Source organism: Meriones unguiculatus, chromosome 8 (genome assembly GCF_030254825.1).
Source record: "Meriones unguiculatus strain TT.TT164.6M chromosome 8, Bangor_MerUng_6.1, whole genome shotgun sequence".
In the NCBI taxonomy this organism is placed as follows: Eukaryota; Metazoa; Chordata; class Mammalia; order Rodentia; family Muridae; genus Meriones; species Meriones unguiculatus.
In genome coordinates this window covers 75273463-75289128 of record NC_083356.1, presented here as the reverse complement: position 1 = coordinate 75289128, position 15666 = coordinate 75273463, and the positions used below count along the sequence as shown (strand labels likewise).

General features: G+C 48.1%; 1 protein-coding gene across 2 annotated transcripts in view; it reads left to right on the top strand.

Moving 5' to 3' along the window:
• Stxbp1 (syntaxin binding protein 1) overlaps positions 1-15666 on the top strand; it is a 58881-nt gene that overhangs the window by 28450 nt on the left and 14765 nt on the right. For both annotated transcript variants that reach the window (XM_021661695.2, XM_021661777.2), the window contains exons 5-14: positions 1043-1121; positions 2097-2200; positions 3645-3793; positions 5162-5246; positions 5979-6109; positions 8921-9028; positions 10186-10246; positions 11391-11456; positions 12022-12102; positions 14945-15083. In XM_021661695.2, the coding sequence (XP_021517370.1) occupies positions 1043-1121; positions 2097-2200; positions 3645-3793; positions 5162-5246; positions 5979-6109; positions 8921-9028; positions 10186-10246; positions 11391-11456; positions 12022-12102; positions 14945-15083 (1003 nt within the window). The remainder of the gene's footprint in view (positions 1-1042; positions 1122-2096; positions 2201-3644; positions 3794-5161; positions 5247-5978; positions 6110-8920; positions 9029-10185; positions 10247-11390; positions 11457-12021; positions 12103-14944; positions 15084-15666) is intronic.

Genomic DNA, 15666 nt, shown 5'->3' with positions numbered 1-15666 from the left:
TGTTGTCAGAGGCAGGCAGGGTGGCAGCCCTTGTGCATGCAGTGAGCCTCAGGAAATGCAGCAGCAGTGCGGAGTCGAAAGCCAGTGCTGGCGCCCGACACCCCTCTCAGCATTCTAGTTCCCCCATGCTCTCCAGGTGGAGCTACCTCCAGGCTTTGGCGTGTTACGTTTTGGGGGTTATTTCTTCAGTCTCTAGCTTGTACTCAGATTTGTCCCTCTTGGTTCAGATCAGATCCGTACTAGGACCATCTCCTTCCTTTTGGCTGATAGCTGCTGCCAGGTGTTTTGTTTGTTTGGTTTTTGTTTTGTTCGTTTGTTTGTTTGTTTTGTCAACTTGACACACTTTAGGGGAACTTCAATTGAGAAAATGCCTCCACCAGATGATCTCCAGGCAAGCCTGTAGGGCATGACTAATGTGAGAGAGCCCAGCCAGTGTAGGCAGTGCCACGCCCAGGCCCAAGTGGGCCCTGATAGTATGTATTTTAAAAGTAGCTGAGCAAGAGAGCTAGGCAGTCAGCAGCACTCCTCCACAGCCTCGGCCTCAGCTCCTGTCTCCAGGGTCCTGCCCTGACTTCCCTCAGTGACAGTGCTATAAAACTGGGAGCAGAAGAAGTAAATCCTTTCTTCTTCAAGTTGCTTTTGGTCATGGTATTTTAGCACAGCAATAGAAGCCCTTAGGGCTCTTTTATATATATAAATCCCCTAATTGTCGCATGTTGTTCTCACTTTTAAAAACTGGCTTTCAGGTAAGTTTCTTAGCTAAACTGCCAGAGCACCATCGATGTGAGTCTTCTGGAAGAAATAAGCAGTTTTGTGGGTCCAGGTTCCAGTGGCACTGACACTGTCACTTTGTAGTGAACCATGTTCTGGAATAATCCTGCCTTTGAGTGCTCAGAGCCTGGCTGTGATCAAACGGGAGTGTTGGAGTCGCACGTCAGAAACCCTTGCTGCAGTGCAGTGAAACCAGAGGATTCGGTCAGACATGCGTTGCACTGGCTTTTACAATTGAAATTAATGCCTCCCCCCCTTTTCCTGTTCACAGTCTGTCCACTCTCTCATCAGTGACTTTAAGGACCCGCCAACTGCTAAATATCGGGCTGCGCATGTGTTCTTCACAGACTGTAAGTGCCCCAAGCTGCTCCCATGCCCAGGGCAGCACTTCCTCACAGCTCCACTGAGCCCGGGGCAGGGCGGGGCAGCAAAAGAAAGAGGTTGTACTGTACTTATGCGATCTTCCCTTCAGAAGATGAACAGTATAAGACACACATGCACAGGTGTACACACACACACACACACACACACACTACCAGAAGAAGTAATTTTTCTGATGAAAAATAGCCCACCAAGCTCCTCCTCTGAGAACAGAGGGCTTCCTGCTGAGAACATCATCCGTGGTGCTTCATTATACAGTTCAGATGTCTCTGTAGCCTGTGGGCTGTTTCTGTGAGGTCTTCAGACCACAACAGTTCCAACCAGTTCTCCCAGAGTCGTCTTTCTGATGTTGTGCTGATTTTCGTATGGATAAGCTGTTAGTGGAGTAGCTCCAGAGAGAAAGTGTATAGGCCTCACCTGATCTTATCCCTGGGGTAACCCCACAGCCACCCCTGACAATACAGAAAGGGAGTAGCAAGGAATATACTCTTGCTGATGAAAAAGAAGCAGAGAGCACAGCACTGGTGGCCACCAACCAGTAAGATGCCCCTGGCACCTCAAGCTGTTCCCATGGTCTGCAGGGCATCATGACCCACCAGTGGCCTCAGGTGCTCTCAGGTGCCCCGTGTCTCTTTTTCATAAACATATCAGGTACGTGATGCTTTCTTCCTCACCCTTTCTTAATGAGCTCTGCTGTTTGCTCTCCTTTCCCTGGGATCAACAAATAGTTTTTATTAGCTTGTGTATCTCAGTCTGTTGCCATTTACTGTGTCGAGGGCCTTCAGGTAGTTTTCCATTTCTTTACCTCAGGGTGCTGGATATCTGAGGACAGGATGAATTTATTACTAGGTGCCTTTTTAAAAGTCTGAGTGGAATGAAAGGCGCAGTGATATCATGGTTGTTGACTGAGCTGGCAACCCCCTTGTCTTTTGTCATTCTTGTAGCATGTCCAGATGCCCTGTTTAACGAGCTGGTAAAATCCCGAGCAGCCAAAGTCATCAAGACGCTGACGGAAATCAACATTGCATTTCTCCCCTATGAGTCCCAGGTGTGGTCTGTTTCACAGCTATTCCATCAGAGTTTGGGAGGGAAGGATCACAGCCTGAACTGCCAAATGACGTGTTCTGTGCGGGTGCTTATTTAAGGGAAATGGGCTGGCTTGCTGTCTGCCTGATGTCATCATCTCATTCACCTGCTCTTACTGACTTTTTATTGGTCACTGTGCCCCGTGGTCACCATTGGTCATTGCTCACTCCTTTTCACTGGCTCCTTGAATAACCTAAAGTAGCTGTTCATACAAGAGGGAAGAAGAGGAAGGGCAGAGAGCAGAGGGCCCATCTGCCGCAAAGGAGTCTGTTTTTATTGGCAATAACCCCAGCTTGTCATGTGCTGAGAGAACAGATGGTCACCTCCACCATCAGCTGTTAGCACTTCATTCACCCTCACCCAAAGGTTCCAACAGCAAAGTCCTCTCCGTGGAGGAAATAAAGCTTTAGGTCCTCAAAGGTAAAGCTGATTGAAAGAAAATATGAAGCATATTTGAGTATTTTTAGGGCTTGTCCAAATGTTTTCTCCTAGCAAAAGGAATCAACAGCCACAGGATTTGTATCCATTCTGAGTGATGAAAGATGTATACTGGATCATTATAGATCAGCTCCTAGAACCACAGAATAGCCTATTAGGGGAGGGCTAGATGTAGCCCAGTTGTTAGAGTGTTTGCCTCAAATGCACAAACCTTGAGTTGGGTATTTACAGATTGAATGTGGTGGCCCACACCTGTATTCCTAGCAATAATAATAATAATAATAATAATAAATCACTTTTAAAAGAGGTCTAGGAAGTTTACCCAAGTGTGAACTTGAGAGAACCTGATAGTTGGTGCACTCGGTCTTAAAGAGAGAATTCTAATTTCCACAGCCCTTTACAAAACAAGGTGGGAGGAATAGGAGGAGGAGAGTACTTAGAGTTTGCCGAAGACAGGGTATTATTAAGCCTATAAAAAGCTCCCTTATTTGCCCACAGTTGTGGCACTATCTCCAGATCATCCTTTGTTTATTGAAAGCAAACTGAAATTGGCCTATGAACTTTGCAGTGACCTCCTCTGGCACTGCTCATCAGACACCCCAGGTGCACACACCCAAAGGTCCTCAGCATCACCCTTCCCTCCTCACGGAAGTCTGCTGCTGCCAGGAAACACCTCACCTCCTCGAACCCTCCTTCCCCCATGAGTCCAGGCACCCCTCCCACCCCCCGCCCCCTGCCATCCAGGGCATTCTTTCCTTAGCAGTTTATCTTACTTCCATTGTGTTTAATGTCTATCTTAAGCGACAGACTCCTTGGGAGCAGGGGCGTTATGGTCACTTAGAATTGAAGTGCCTGGCCACCAGGGTGACGGTGGATGCCCCAGCAGCTCACTAGGCCCTACATCCCCTGATGTGGTTTTTTGTTTTGTTTTATTTTGTTTTGGGTGTTTGGTTGTTTTTTACCCCTAGGTGTATTCCCTGGACTCCGCTGACTCCTTCCAAAGCTTCTACAGCCCTCACAAGGCTCAGATGAAGAATCCGATACTGGAACGCCTGGCAGAGCAGATTGCGACCCTGTGTGCCACCCTGAAGGAGTACCCAGCTGTGCGGTATCGGGGGTAAGGAAGCTGCTCTGGATGGCATCTTTTGTGTCCCACAAATACCTGAGTTCAATCCCTAGAACCCATGAGAAGATGGAAGGTGAGATGTCTTTGGACTCATTCATGTGCCAGGCTCACATGCCTCGACACACATTTTCACAAAATAATAAATAAATAAGCTCTTTCAATGATTTTCTGTGCCACTGCAAACCACATTTCCTAATTTTTAATCTTTGAAATATTTTCGAACCAACATCATCTTTGTAGATGATAGTTTTGAAAGTAAAAATACAAATTCAGGCATGGTGGGCACATCTGAAATTTCAACACTTGGGAGGCTGAGGCAGAAAATCAGGAGTTCCAGATTGCTCTCAGATAAAAGAGAAAGGGGTGCCAGAGGAGGGAGGGGTTAGGGGTGGGTGGATAACTTTCTGAAGGGCACAGTCTTTGGAAATTTTTTTAAATGATTTGTTTTGGATCTGGAGAGATAGTTCAGAAGTTAAGAGAACTGTCTACTGTTCCAGAGGTCCTGAGTTCAATTCCCAGCAACCACATGGTGGCTCATAACCATCTATAGTAAGATCTGGTGGCCTCTTCTGTCATGCGGGTATACATGCAGGCAGAACTCTGTATACATAATAAATAAATAAATCTTTAAAAAATGATTTGTTTTTATGTGCATTGGTGTTTTGCCTGCACATATGTCTGTGTGAGGTTGTTAGATCCCCTGGGACTGGAATTAGACAGTTGTGAGCTGCCATGTGGGTGCTGGGAATTGAACCCAGGTTCTCTGGGAAAGCAGCCAGTGCTCTTAACTGCTGATTCATCTCTCTAGTCCCTAGTCTTTGAATCTACAAAAAAGATATAGTGTTGGACATGTTGGTGCATGCCTTTAATCCCAGCATTCAGGAGGCAGAAGTAGGTAGGTCCCTGAGTTTGACGCCAGTCTGGTCTACAGAGTTCCAGGACAGCCAAAGCTACACAGAGAAAACCTGTTTTGAAAAACCAAACTATAGATACTGCTTCTATGTAGGCTAAAGAAGGAACGAGAAAGATCATTTATGGGCTGGGCACTGAGCTGCGTATTTCATTTTCCTCTTTAAAGTACATATGTAATGTATTATTTGTTTGTTTACTTTTGAGATAGTATCTTACTGTGCAGGCCAAACTGGCCTTAAACTCGCAGTGGCTGGCCTTCCTCACCCTCCCAAGTGCCACCATGCCTCACATCCGTGGGTACATTCCTACTGTAAAAATCCTAATATAGCCCATGCCCCCACCTCCCTGTCCTCCTGCCGTGCCCTGCGTGCTGCCTGGAGGCCCTTGCACTTGGCACGTTACTTGGGTGCACAGGTGGCTCACCCTCTGCCTTTCTCCATTTGTCAGGGAATACAAGGACAACGCCTTGCTGGCTCAGCTGATCCAGGACAAGCTGGACGCTTACAAGGCTGATGACCCAACAATGGGGGAGGTGAGTCTGGCCAGACCACGCGGGGTTCTCAGTCTGAGTAAGCTGTGTTTATGGGTCAGTAAGACCCTGGCTCCACATGGCCCCCGCAGCTCACCGAGCATATGTGAGGGCTGGTCTTCCTGTCTCCAGTGACATGCCCTGTGACCCGGGGGCAGGCTGGTGCAGAAATGCTCCGCATGGCTAGGGTGGCCAGCTGGTTCATGCTTGCTAGGACTCCCAGCTTCAGCCTTGAACGTCCAGGGAACTCACCAGGCAGGAAGTCGACGGTGGTGCAGGCTTCACACCTCAGCCTGGGGTTTGCATGTACTTCATGTGTGCACTTTTAACACATGTGTGGGTTCGTGTAACCAGCGCTGCCATCAAGATACAGAGCTGGGGGCTAGGGCTCAGTCAGTGGCCAGAGTGTGTGCTTACGTAGCATATTCCTAGCTGATTCCCTAGACAGCTGTTCCGTTAGTGCTTGTACCCCTCAGTGTCGAGCACTCCAAAGAGCTGGCCACCGTATTTGTCATAAACTGGTGTTCTGTTGCCTAAGCTTCCTTTGGCCCCAGCTGTGAGAAGGCCCATAGTAGACGGTTGCCTCACCTGGAATTGCTGGAGTGCTTGTCAAGCAGCCGGCATGGCGCCCATTGCTGTTTTGGTGGGATTGCTCCCCAGAGCTCTCTTCTTACTGCAAAGAGGCTCCACTAGTTGGTTGGGTGGTTTCTGAAGCATCTTCCTGTGTCTTGCCAGGGTCCTGACAAGGCACGGTCCCAGCTCCTGATCCTGGATCGTGGCTTTGACCCCAGCTCCCCTGTGCTTCATGAATTGACTTTTCAGGCCATGAGTTATGACCTGCTACCTATTGAAAATGACGTTTACAAGTAAGTATTAAGTGACGGGGTCCACAATGACTAGCTCTGCAGGAAATGGAATTCCTCTGACTAAGAAAAAGGATGTTTTTGTGATTTTTTTTTTATTTTTCTCTTTTTGTATGTGTGTATAGTATGTATACATGCCATGCATGATATACATATTTGGGGGGGGGCTTGTGTGTGCTCAAGGATAGGCCCATAATTGATATTGGATGTCATCTTTTATCACTTTCTACCTTATGAGGCAAGGTCTTTCACTGACCCTAGAGCTTGTCAGTTTTTGCTGTCTACCTTTCCAATTACCCCAGGTATCCCCTTGTCTCTGCCATCCTAGTGCTGGATCATAGATGGCTACCATGCCTGCCCTACATTTATGTGGGCTCTGGGTGTCTGAACTCTTGTCCTCGAACTCTTGTGGCAAGTGCTTTATCCACTGAGCCATTTCTCCAGGCCTCCAAAAAGAATTTTTTAATATTAGGAAAAGTATGTGTATTGATACAGTTTCTTTGGAAGTTTTCTGTGGGTTTCCCCAATCCAGGTGGCATTTCTAGGTGCTTGCTGACAGGACAGAACATTGGGTCTTTTTGTTGTTGCTGTTTTGTTTTGTTCAAAATAGGGTTTCTCTGTGTAGCCTTGGACTCGATTTGTAGACTAGGCTGGCTCGAATTCCCAGAGCCCTGCTCCTGCCTCTCCGAGTGCTGGGATTATAGGTGTGTACCACCACTCCTGGTTTGGGTCTTTTTTTTTTTTTTTTTTTTAATAGCTCACATCTCTTCAGTGTATAGCTTCTAAGATGTGTTGACAGCTTGGTTTTATGTGTGTATTATTCAGAATTGAAAGTTCTTAATTACAGATCACAAAATATGATTGTGGCAAAAATATTCCATTCTGTGGCACTGCTTTCTTCATTATAAAACTACTACCTGCTTGTGATCCCAGCACTTGGGAGCCTGAGGACAAGAGGGGCCTGATTTGAGGCCAGTCTGGATGACTTAGTGTGAGACCCTGTGGGTGCTGGTTTTTAGGCTTTATTTTATTTGGGGTTCCTTAATGCCTCTACCCCCTTACAGTCTCCCCTGCCCCTGCCCCTGCCCCTAGGGAGGAGAGAAAGAAGGTTAGAAGGGACAGGGGACATAGACCTCTTTAGACTTAGTTCCGGCTGGTTAGGGTTGTTGGGTTTTTTTGGGAAAATACCAATCTCAATTGTCCGGATAGCTAGCAGTCCAGCAACTGAAAATACCAAATGCAGCAGGATGAACAAGCAGCCTTCTTCCTCTTCTGTCCATCTCCTCCAAGCCTCTTTCTTCACTCTGGGCTCTGGTATTTATACCCTATCCGAGTCCTCAGAATTAAACTATCTCCAGGTGGCAAAGATCATACCCCTCATGAGAAAGCCATCTGCAGTGACTAAACTAAAAGCAGCTTCATTTCCCACACTTGGGATTAAAACAAAAGCCTGTTTACATAACTGAGTTTTAAAAGAAACCAAAACTTTCACTACAAGAATCTATCTTACAACAATGAATGGCTTTAAAATGAAGGTTCTCAGGCTGGAGAAATGGCTCAGTGGTTAAGCTCAGCAGCTGCTCTTCCAGAGGCCCTGAGTTTGATTTCCAGCACACATGGTAGCTAACAACTATAATTCCAGTCCCAGGGGATCTGATGTCCTCTTCTGGCCTCCACAGGCTCCAGGTGCATGCGTGAACAAACAAACAAAACCATAAACAAATAAAATAATTCTAGGATAAATGATTCTAGAGCTGGAGAGACGGTCTAGTGGTTGAGAGCACTTGCTACTTTTTCAGAGAACAGGGTTCAGTTCCCAGCACCCACATGAAACTGTCTGTAGTTCCAATTTCTGGAGAACTGACACCTTCTTCTGGCCTCTGTGAGCACCAGGCATACATATAGTACACATACATGCATGCAGGTAAACACTCATACACATAAAATAAAATAAATACATCTTTAAAAAAACCTGAAGGTTCTGCTGGATGTGGTGCCACACTTCAATCCCAGCACTCAGGTGACAGAGGTAGGAGGGTCTCTGAGCTTAAGGCCAGCCTGATCCACATAAGCAGGTTCCTACTTATGTACAGCCACTATGTATGGACTGCATAGAGGCACCCAGTCTTAATCAATTAATTAATTTAAAACTGAAGACTCTGCATGGTTTTCAGCCCTTCTCCCTTTTGATTCCTGGGTTTCGTGCCTCCACTGGCCATTCATGATTCCGTGTGTAATACTATCATAAGGACCCATTGCAGAGGCTTCTGGAAACTTTCAGACACCTAACAATTGCAGATGTAACCCTGCCCTTTCCCAAAGAGGGGCAAAAAGACATTAGTCTTCATTCTCTGTGTAACTCTAGATTCACATATAATTGCTGCAGGCCCCGTGCCTCCAGCTCTGAAGGGTTAAAGCACAGCTCCCAAATTGTTGGCTTTGAGCAGAGAGCTTTCTCCTTGCACAGGGAATTACTCATTTTGTGCTGTCCCAGACCTGGCCTGCCACCATCAGGAGGCCAGTGGTGGTATGAGGCACACCTGGGCTCACCTGGCAACCAAGAAAACAAGTGTTATCCTTAGAAGCCAAAGGGGACATCTTGGTGTGAGGGTGCACACCTGTAATCCCACCCTGGAGGTGGAGGGAGGTGGAGGCAGGAGGACCAAGAGTTCAAGGCCAGTCTTAGCTGTTTAGGGAGTCTGAAGCTAGCTTGGGATGCATGAAATCCTGTGTCAAGAAACAAACAAAATATCCAAAGGGCACACAGGATGTACCACGGGGACGCCGGCCCTACCCAAGCCCTGTTTCCTCCAGGTATGAGACCAGTGGCATTGGAGAGGCTCGCGTGAAGGAGGTGCTCCTGGATGAGGACGATGACCTGTGGATTGCGCTACGCCATAAGCACATTGCAGAGGTGTCCCAGTAAGAACCCTGTTGACCTTCCCCAGGGTGGCCCTTGACCCTGGGCTGGGGGTGGCCATGCTCACCCAGCCACTTGGGCGGTGAGCTCATCCCCTTGGCAAAGTTGCCAGCATGCTGACCAAGACTGACAGGTCTTTCCAGTCGCTTGCACGTATGCTTCTCCAGCCCCAGTAACTTAAAAAAATCTACCCCTTGGGGCTGGAGAGATGCTCCGAGGTTAAGAGCCCTGGCTGTTCTTCCCAAGGTTCTGAGTTCAATTCCCAGCAACAATAACCATCTATAGTGAGATCTTGTGCCCTCTTCTGGTGTGTAGGTAGAATGCTTTATAAACAACAAATAAATATGTTTAAGAAAACAAAAACAATCCATCTGTCGCCAGGCTCTGGTGGCCTTTAATCGAAGCACTCTAGAAGGCAGAGACAGGCGGATCTCTGAGTTGGAGGCCAGTCTAATCAACATAGTGAGTTCTAGGACAGCCAGGGCTACAGAGAAACTCTGTCTCTGAAAAACAAAACAAAAAAACCAAACAAACAAACAAAAAAAGAAATAGTAATCCATAGGCTTGGGATGTGGCTTAGTTGTAGAGCCCTTTCCTGGCTTTAGTAGGAGGTGATTTTGTTGTTAGTAGGGAGTGATTTTGGTTTGGTTTTTCAAGACAGGGTTTCTCTGTGTAGCCCTGGCTGCCCTGGAACTCATTCTGTAGAACAATCTGGCCTCAAACCCAAAGATCCCCCTACCTCTGCTGGAATTAAAGTTGTGTGCCACCATGCCCGATTTTGGGAAGGAAATTCTGACCCATATTTCCTGCCATTAAATTTATTTATGAATTAGTTGTATGCTACACATATTTGCATCTTCCAGACATAAAACATGAATGTTTCAATTTGCGTGCATTTGGAAAGGAAGAAAGAAAATAAACACAAGTAGACAGTCTGGCACTGTCCCCTTTGTCCTTGAATCATCCGACACACACTGCCCCGGAGACCAGTGGCTTAGAGTGTCAATTAGCACCGCGTGTGCCTTTCACTTTAAAGGCATACTTCAGTGGGAAGAGAATTGCCACTTAGTCCCAAGGAAGGCTCCACGTGGCTTCATGGTTCTCTGCAGAGAGCCCCAGGCACTGTGTTGAGCGTAGCTCCCTGCTCCCCATTTTGCAGGGAAGTCACCCGGTCTCTGAAGGACTTTTCCTCTAGCAAGAGGATGAATACCGGAGAGAAGGTAAGCCTGCTGGTGTCCAGAAGTCCTGGGGTCAGTAAGTCATGCCAGTGCCCCTGAACCCTGGGGGTCAGTAAACCAGACTGATGCCCTGATGCTCTGGGGAGAAGGTAAGCCGTACCAGTGCCCAGCCCCTGCCTTTTATGTGTCCCACTAGGGAGTGAGTGGGGTCACGTTTCTCCCTTTACTAAACTGTCTACTTTGGTTTTGCCTTTAAGATTTGTATTTGGGGCATGAGTGTGTGGCTCAGTGACAGTGCACTTATTTAGCATGCACAGACCTTGGGTTTAATCCCCAGCACAACAGACAGATCCTTTCTGGAGGCCCCATCTTTCCGTGTTTGTGAAGAGCTGCTTGCTCATATCTGGCAGGTTAAGATTTACCATTTAGGAGCATAACTGATCTTAAGCCAGAAGAATCAGGAGAATTCTTTAGCTTTGGGTAGACTTAGAATTCTAACCCGGCCTACTGAGATCACTCCTGGCTCTGGCCTTCTCTTACTCTGTTAGAAATGTTGTACCCAGCCAGACATAGTGGTGCTAACCTTTAATCCCAACCAAGATGGTCAGCAGGTAAAGGCCCTTGCCTGAGTTCAGTTCCTGGAATGTACGTGTCAGAGGAAAAAAATGACTCCTGCAAGCTGTCCCCTGAGATTTCTCTAAGTGTGCTGTGATATTCATGCATGTGTACTTGTATACATGCACACAATTAATTAAAATATAATTTAAAGGGCTAGAGACATGGCTCAGTAATTAAGAACAATTATTGCTCTTACAGAGGATCCAAGTTCAATTCCTAGAACCCATATCAGCTCAGAACTGCCTGTAACTCTAGCTCCAGGAAATCTGATTCCCTCTGGCCTCCACAGACACCTACATTCAATTGTGTACAACCCACACACAGACATATAACTAAATACATGTTTTAAGTATGTATAATAAAAATAAAAAAATACATAATTAAAAAGTTAACAACTGAGCTTCAGGGTTTACTTCTCCACCTAAAGACAGTTGTGACATTCGGATCAATACACTGGAGTCCTTGAGTGGACACTTGTGAAGTCTGATATGGCTGCCAACCTGCCACGTGCCCTCCAGCTTCACAAGGCTTTGTTGGGTCTAGTGACACTGTGCTTCCTTCCTCCTAGACCACCATGCGGGACCTATCCCAGATGCTGAAGAAAATGCCCCAGTACCAGAAGGAGCTCAGCAAGGTATGGAGACCCCAGACTGGCTGCCTCAGAAGAGCCAGGCTGCCGAACTGCTCGCCACTGCTGCACCCATCAACTCATGAAACGACAGATCCTAGGTTCCGTTTTTATTAGGACAAAAAGGAAAGGGAGACTGTTTTCTGCTGCTTTCTTTCCTCTTCTCCAACTTTCTCCTTTCTTTTTCCTCCTTGCTGTTGACCCGAGGTCTCAGCTCTTCACTACAGGGCCTTTAGCTGATGCTGGCTGGCCTCACACAGCTGCTGGCCTCCCTCAGAGGGGCTGATGTGAGAGAAGGCCAGGAGGTGTCAGGGCTGTGACCTGATCATAAAGGGGAACGGTATCCCCCTCCTGCCAGGTGTTTACCAGGTGCCACACCCATCCTTGCGTGTAGCTTCTGGAGGGTGGTGTGCCCATGCCACTCCACCGCCTAAAAGATTTCTCCTTCCTCTCCTTAGGCCGTGCTTTCCCCCGCTCTCGCAGCCATCCGTTATCTTTTGTGCCCTTTGTGAGAACACTCAGCGTTCTGTAATCGGGCTTGTCTCTGTACTGACTCCTGTGCTTTTCCTAGTACTCGACTCACCTGCACCTTGCGGAAGACTGCATGAAGCACTACCAAGGCACGGTGGACAAGCTCTGCCGTGTGGAGCAGGTAGGATCGTCTTTCCTCCCCCTCTGTGTGGCAGCTGCCCTTCCTCTTCACCCCACTGGATTTTAACCTCTGACCTTGAACATCTTCCAGAACCGTAGGATCTAGAGAAGGGAGAGCCTGTGACCCTGGGTTGTCTCACCTGTGCAGCCAGTGTGGCTCCGCTTTGGCGGGTAGGGCCTAGATGGATCTGGAGTGCTGTGCCAATTGGATTTTGCATGTGTGGCTCTTTCCAGAGGCCCTGCTTTTCTACAGCAACAGCCCTGAGCCCTGTTGTGAGCCCGACAGTGGCAGGGATGGCTGATGTTTCTGTTCTGATGTTTTGGTCCCCCTGTGACCCCACACCAGCATTGGATCCCAGGGCTGCCAGAGCTGCAGCAGAGTGTGTGTCCTCCCCAACCTTGCTAATCACAGGCCTGGGAGCTGAGGTTGAAACAGGCTTCTGCCCTCGCTGGTGTATTGGGTGTCCGCTGCTTCCTTTTCCCTGTCAGCTAACTCATAGCACTGACTTCATTTCCACCTTCTGTAGAGTAACAAAACCAGGAGCGTGGCAGAGCTGCTAAACTGTGGGGCAACTGTTTTGTTATAACTTCAATCCCTTTGGCTACTGTCTTAAGAGATCAGACCGAGGGCCTCACATAGGCTGAACAGGTCCTCAGACACTGAGCCATTCTCTCAGCCTCCATGTGTCCGCTTCTAAGGGAAAGAAGAAGATGCTGAACGATTTTGAAGTACCAGACATAGTGGCACAGTCCTGTAACTGCAGCTGCCTAGAAGGCTGAGTCAGGAGGACCACGGGTTTCAGGCCAGCCTGGACAGTGTAGTGACACCCCAGCACACACACCGCCACCAAAGCCATTCTGAAGCCTTAGCTGGAAGTTTCATTTTACAGAAAAACAACTCATGCTCAGTGTGGAGCTGAGATCCTCACCCTTGCCTTGCTGTGAGAGGCTCAGTGTAGGTTTGCATGCTCTGTTCAGTAGAGTTGCCTGGGTTAGAAGGGAAGCAGCTCCCACCCCCTTCAAAAGTACACCCATCTCTCAGGCTTCCTCCTCAACTCACATCCTCTCCCCAAGAGCTCAGCCTTTCAGAAAGCAGGTGCTGTCTAGTCCAGTGGTTCTCAACCTGCGGGTTGCTACCCCACTGCGGGTCAAACAACCCTTCACAGGAGTCGCGTATCAGGTATCCTACACATCAGATATTTACGTTATGCTTCATAACAGTAGCAAAATTATAGTTATGAAGTAGCAATGAAATAATTCCATGGTTGGGGTCACCACAACATGAGGAACTGTATTAAAGGGTCGCAGCATTAGGAAGGTTGAGAACCACTGTGCTAGCCAGTAAGAAGCAAGTTCAGATTAACTTCGGAAACACAGTTTGTATTGTTTGAAAGTGGCTAAAAATACAAGAAGTATTAAGCAGTTGTGGTGATGCATTCCTGTAATCCTAGCACTCAGGGGGCAGAAGCAGGTCTGTCTCAGTGGGTCTGAGGCCAGTCCGGTCTATATAGCACATTCCAGGACAGCTAGGACTGAATAGTGAGACCTTGTCTCTAAAACACTACAAAACTACAACAACAAAGAATGAATTAGTTACATTTCAGTGAGCTGAAAAAGTATGTTCTAGGGCGAAATAGCTCAGCAGATAAAAGTGCTTGCTGCCAAGCCTGACAATCTATGAGTTCAATCCCTGGAACCTATATGATGGAAGGAGAGAACCAACTCTCTCAAGTTGACCTCTGACCTCATGGCATACACATTAACACAATAAGTTTTTTCAATTTATTGTTGAGGCTGGGTGTGGTAGCTCACACTTTTAATCCTAGCATTCAGGAGGGAGAGGCAGGAGGATCTCTGAGTTCAAGGCCAGCCTGGCCTATATAGTGTGTCCCAGGCCAGCCAGAGTTACATGGTGAGACCCTATCTCAAAAACAAAACAAGCCATGCCTGTAATCCCAGCGCTTGGGGAGGCAGAGGCAGGGAGGCCAGCCTGGTCTACAAAGTGAGTTCAGGACACTGAGGCTACACAAAGAAACCTTGTCTCGAAAAAACAAAAACAAAAAAACAAATAAAATGGGCAGGGGTGCTAGTTTCTTCCTGCTGAGAATACATCTCCTGGGGCTGGCAAGAGGCCTGCAGAGTTGTGTCTTCCTCAGACCATGCCTGAATGTGAGGTTACCGTTTGTGTAAACTCCTAGGGTCCTAAGAGGACAAGGAACCTCACGTACCCTCCTAGGAGCTATAGAGAAAGCTGTGGCTGTGTCAGGCGCTCTGGGCTTGCTGAGGGCAGCACTCTGCCCCCGTGTGAATGATATCACTCACCTGTGAGGTGTAGGAGGCACCCTTTTCATGTAGTTTCCTGTCCTCCATCTCCAGGCTTGGGAGTCCTTCCTTCTTGTTTCTCCTCACCCTTGAAAAGCTACAGGGAGATTAAAGTCAGAGGAAAATCTCAGAGTTGTTAAAACTTCGTGTGCCCTTCCATGCCAGGAAAGTCGGAGTAGAAAGAATCCAGGCATGCTGAGGCCCCTTGAGATGGGTGGGAAGCAAGCAAGCCCTGAGTCCCTCGGCTGGGTTGTGTATGTCATGGGTACAGATGCCCTGGCATCCGTGCTGGAAACCGTGTGACCAGTTACTGTGCCTGCTTTGGGAAGAAATCTCAGGGGTCTCATGCATGGCATCCTAGGATTCTGTGTCAGCCCATTGCTGCAGGAGATCTGCTCCCAGCCAGCCCCGACCACACCACAGAATCAGACATTTGTAGAGGGTGAACTCTCTGTAGATCGAGAACTGCTGCCTGCCTAGACTGTCACAGAAACAGGGCTAGTAAGGTGTGTTTTCTACAGGACCTGGCGATGGGCACAGATGCTGAGGGGGAGAAAATCAAGGACCCGATGAGAGCCATTGTCCCCATCCTGCTGGATGCGAACGTCAGCACTTATGACAAAATCCGCATCATCCTTCTCTACATCTTCCTGAAGAACGGTAGGATCCGGGGAGAATGAGGAGGAGTGTGGAGAGCGACCAGTGCAGACCAATGTGAAGCCTTGGAAGGGGGGAGTAGGGAGGGAAGAGGCTCCTCTCGCAGGGCCTGCAGTGGGACAAGGTCAGATGCCCCCCAGCAGTCCTGCGTGGGCAAGGAGCGGGTGACACAGGTGGAGCCATCGGACTCCAGCCAGTTTGCTCACACTCGGCCTGCCAGATGTTTCCACGTTGCATCTCAGTAGTAATCGAGATCTTTCAACAACTGGTGTTTGGCCTGTAATCCTTTGGGAGGTAGAGGCAGGGGTATCAGGTGTTCAAGGCCAACCTTAGCTACAAAAGTAAGTCTAAGGCCAGCCTAGACTACACAAGACCCTGTCTAAAAACAAACAAGCAACAAGCTGTTTTTGCCTGTGTCATTGTACAAAAAAACGGGTAACAAGACTTTCTCATCTCGTGTGACTTTGGTGCAGGGTGCAAGTGTGGCAGGACTGCTGGGCAGATGGAGACAAACTGGGGGGGCAGGTGCCTGTGGTCAGCCCAGGCTGGTCCCAGTAGAATGGAAGGTTATTCTGATCCCACTGTA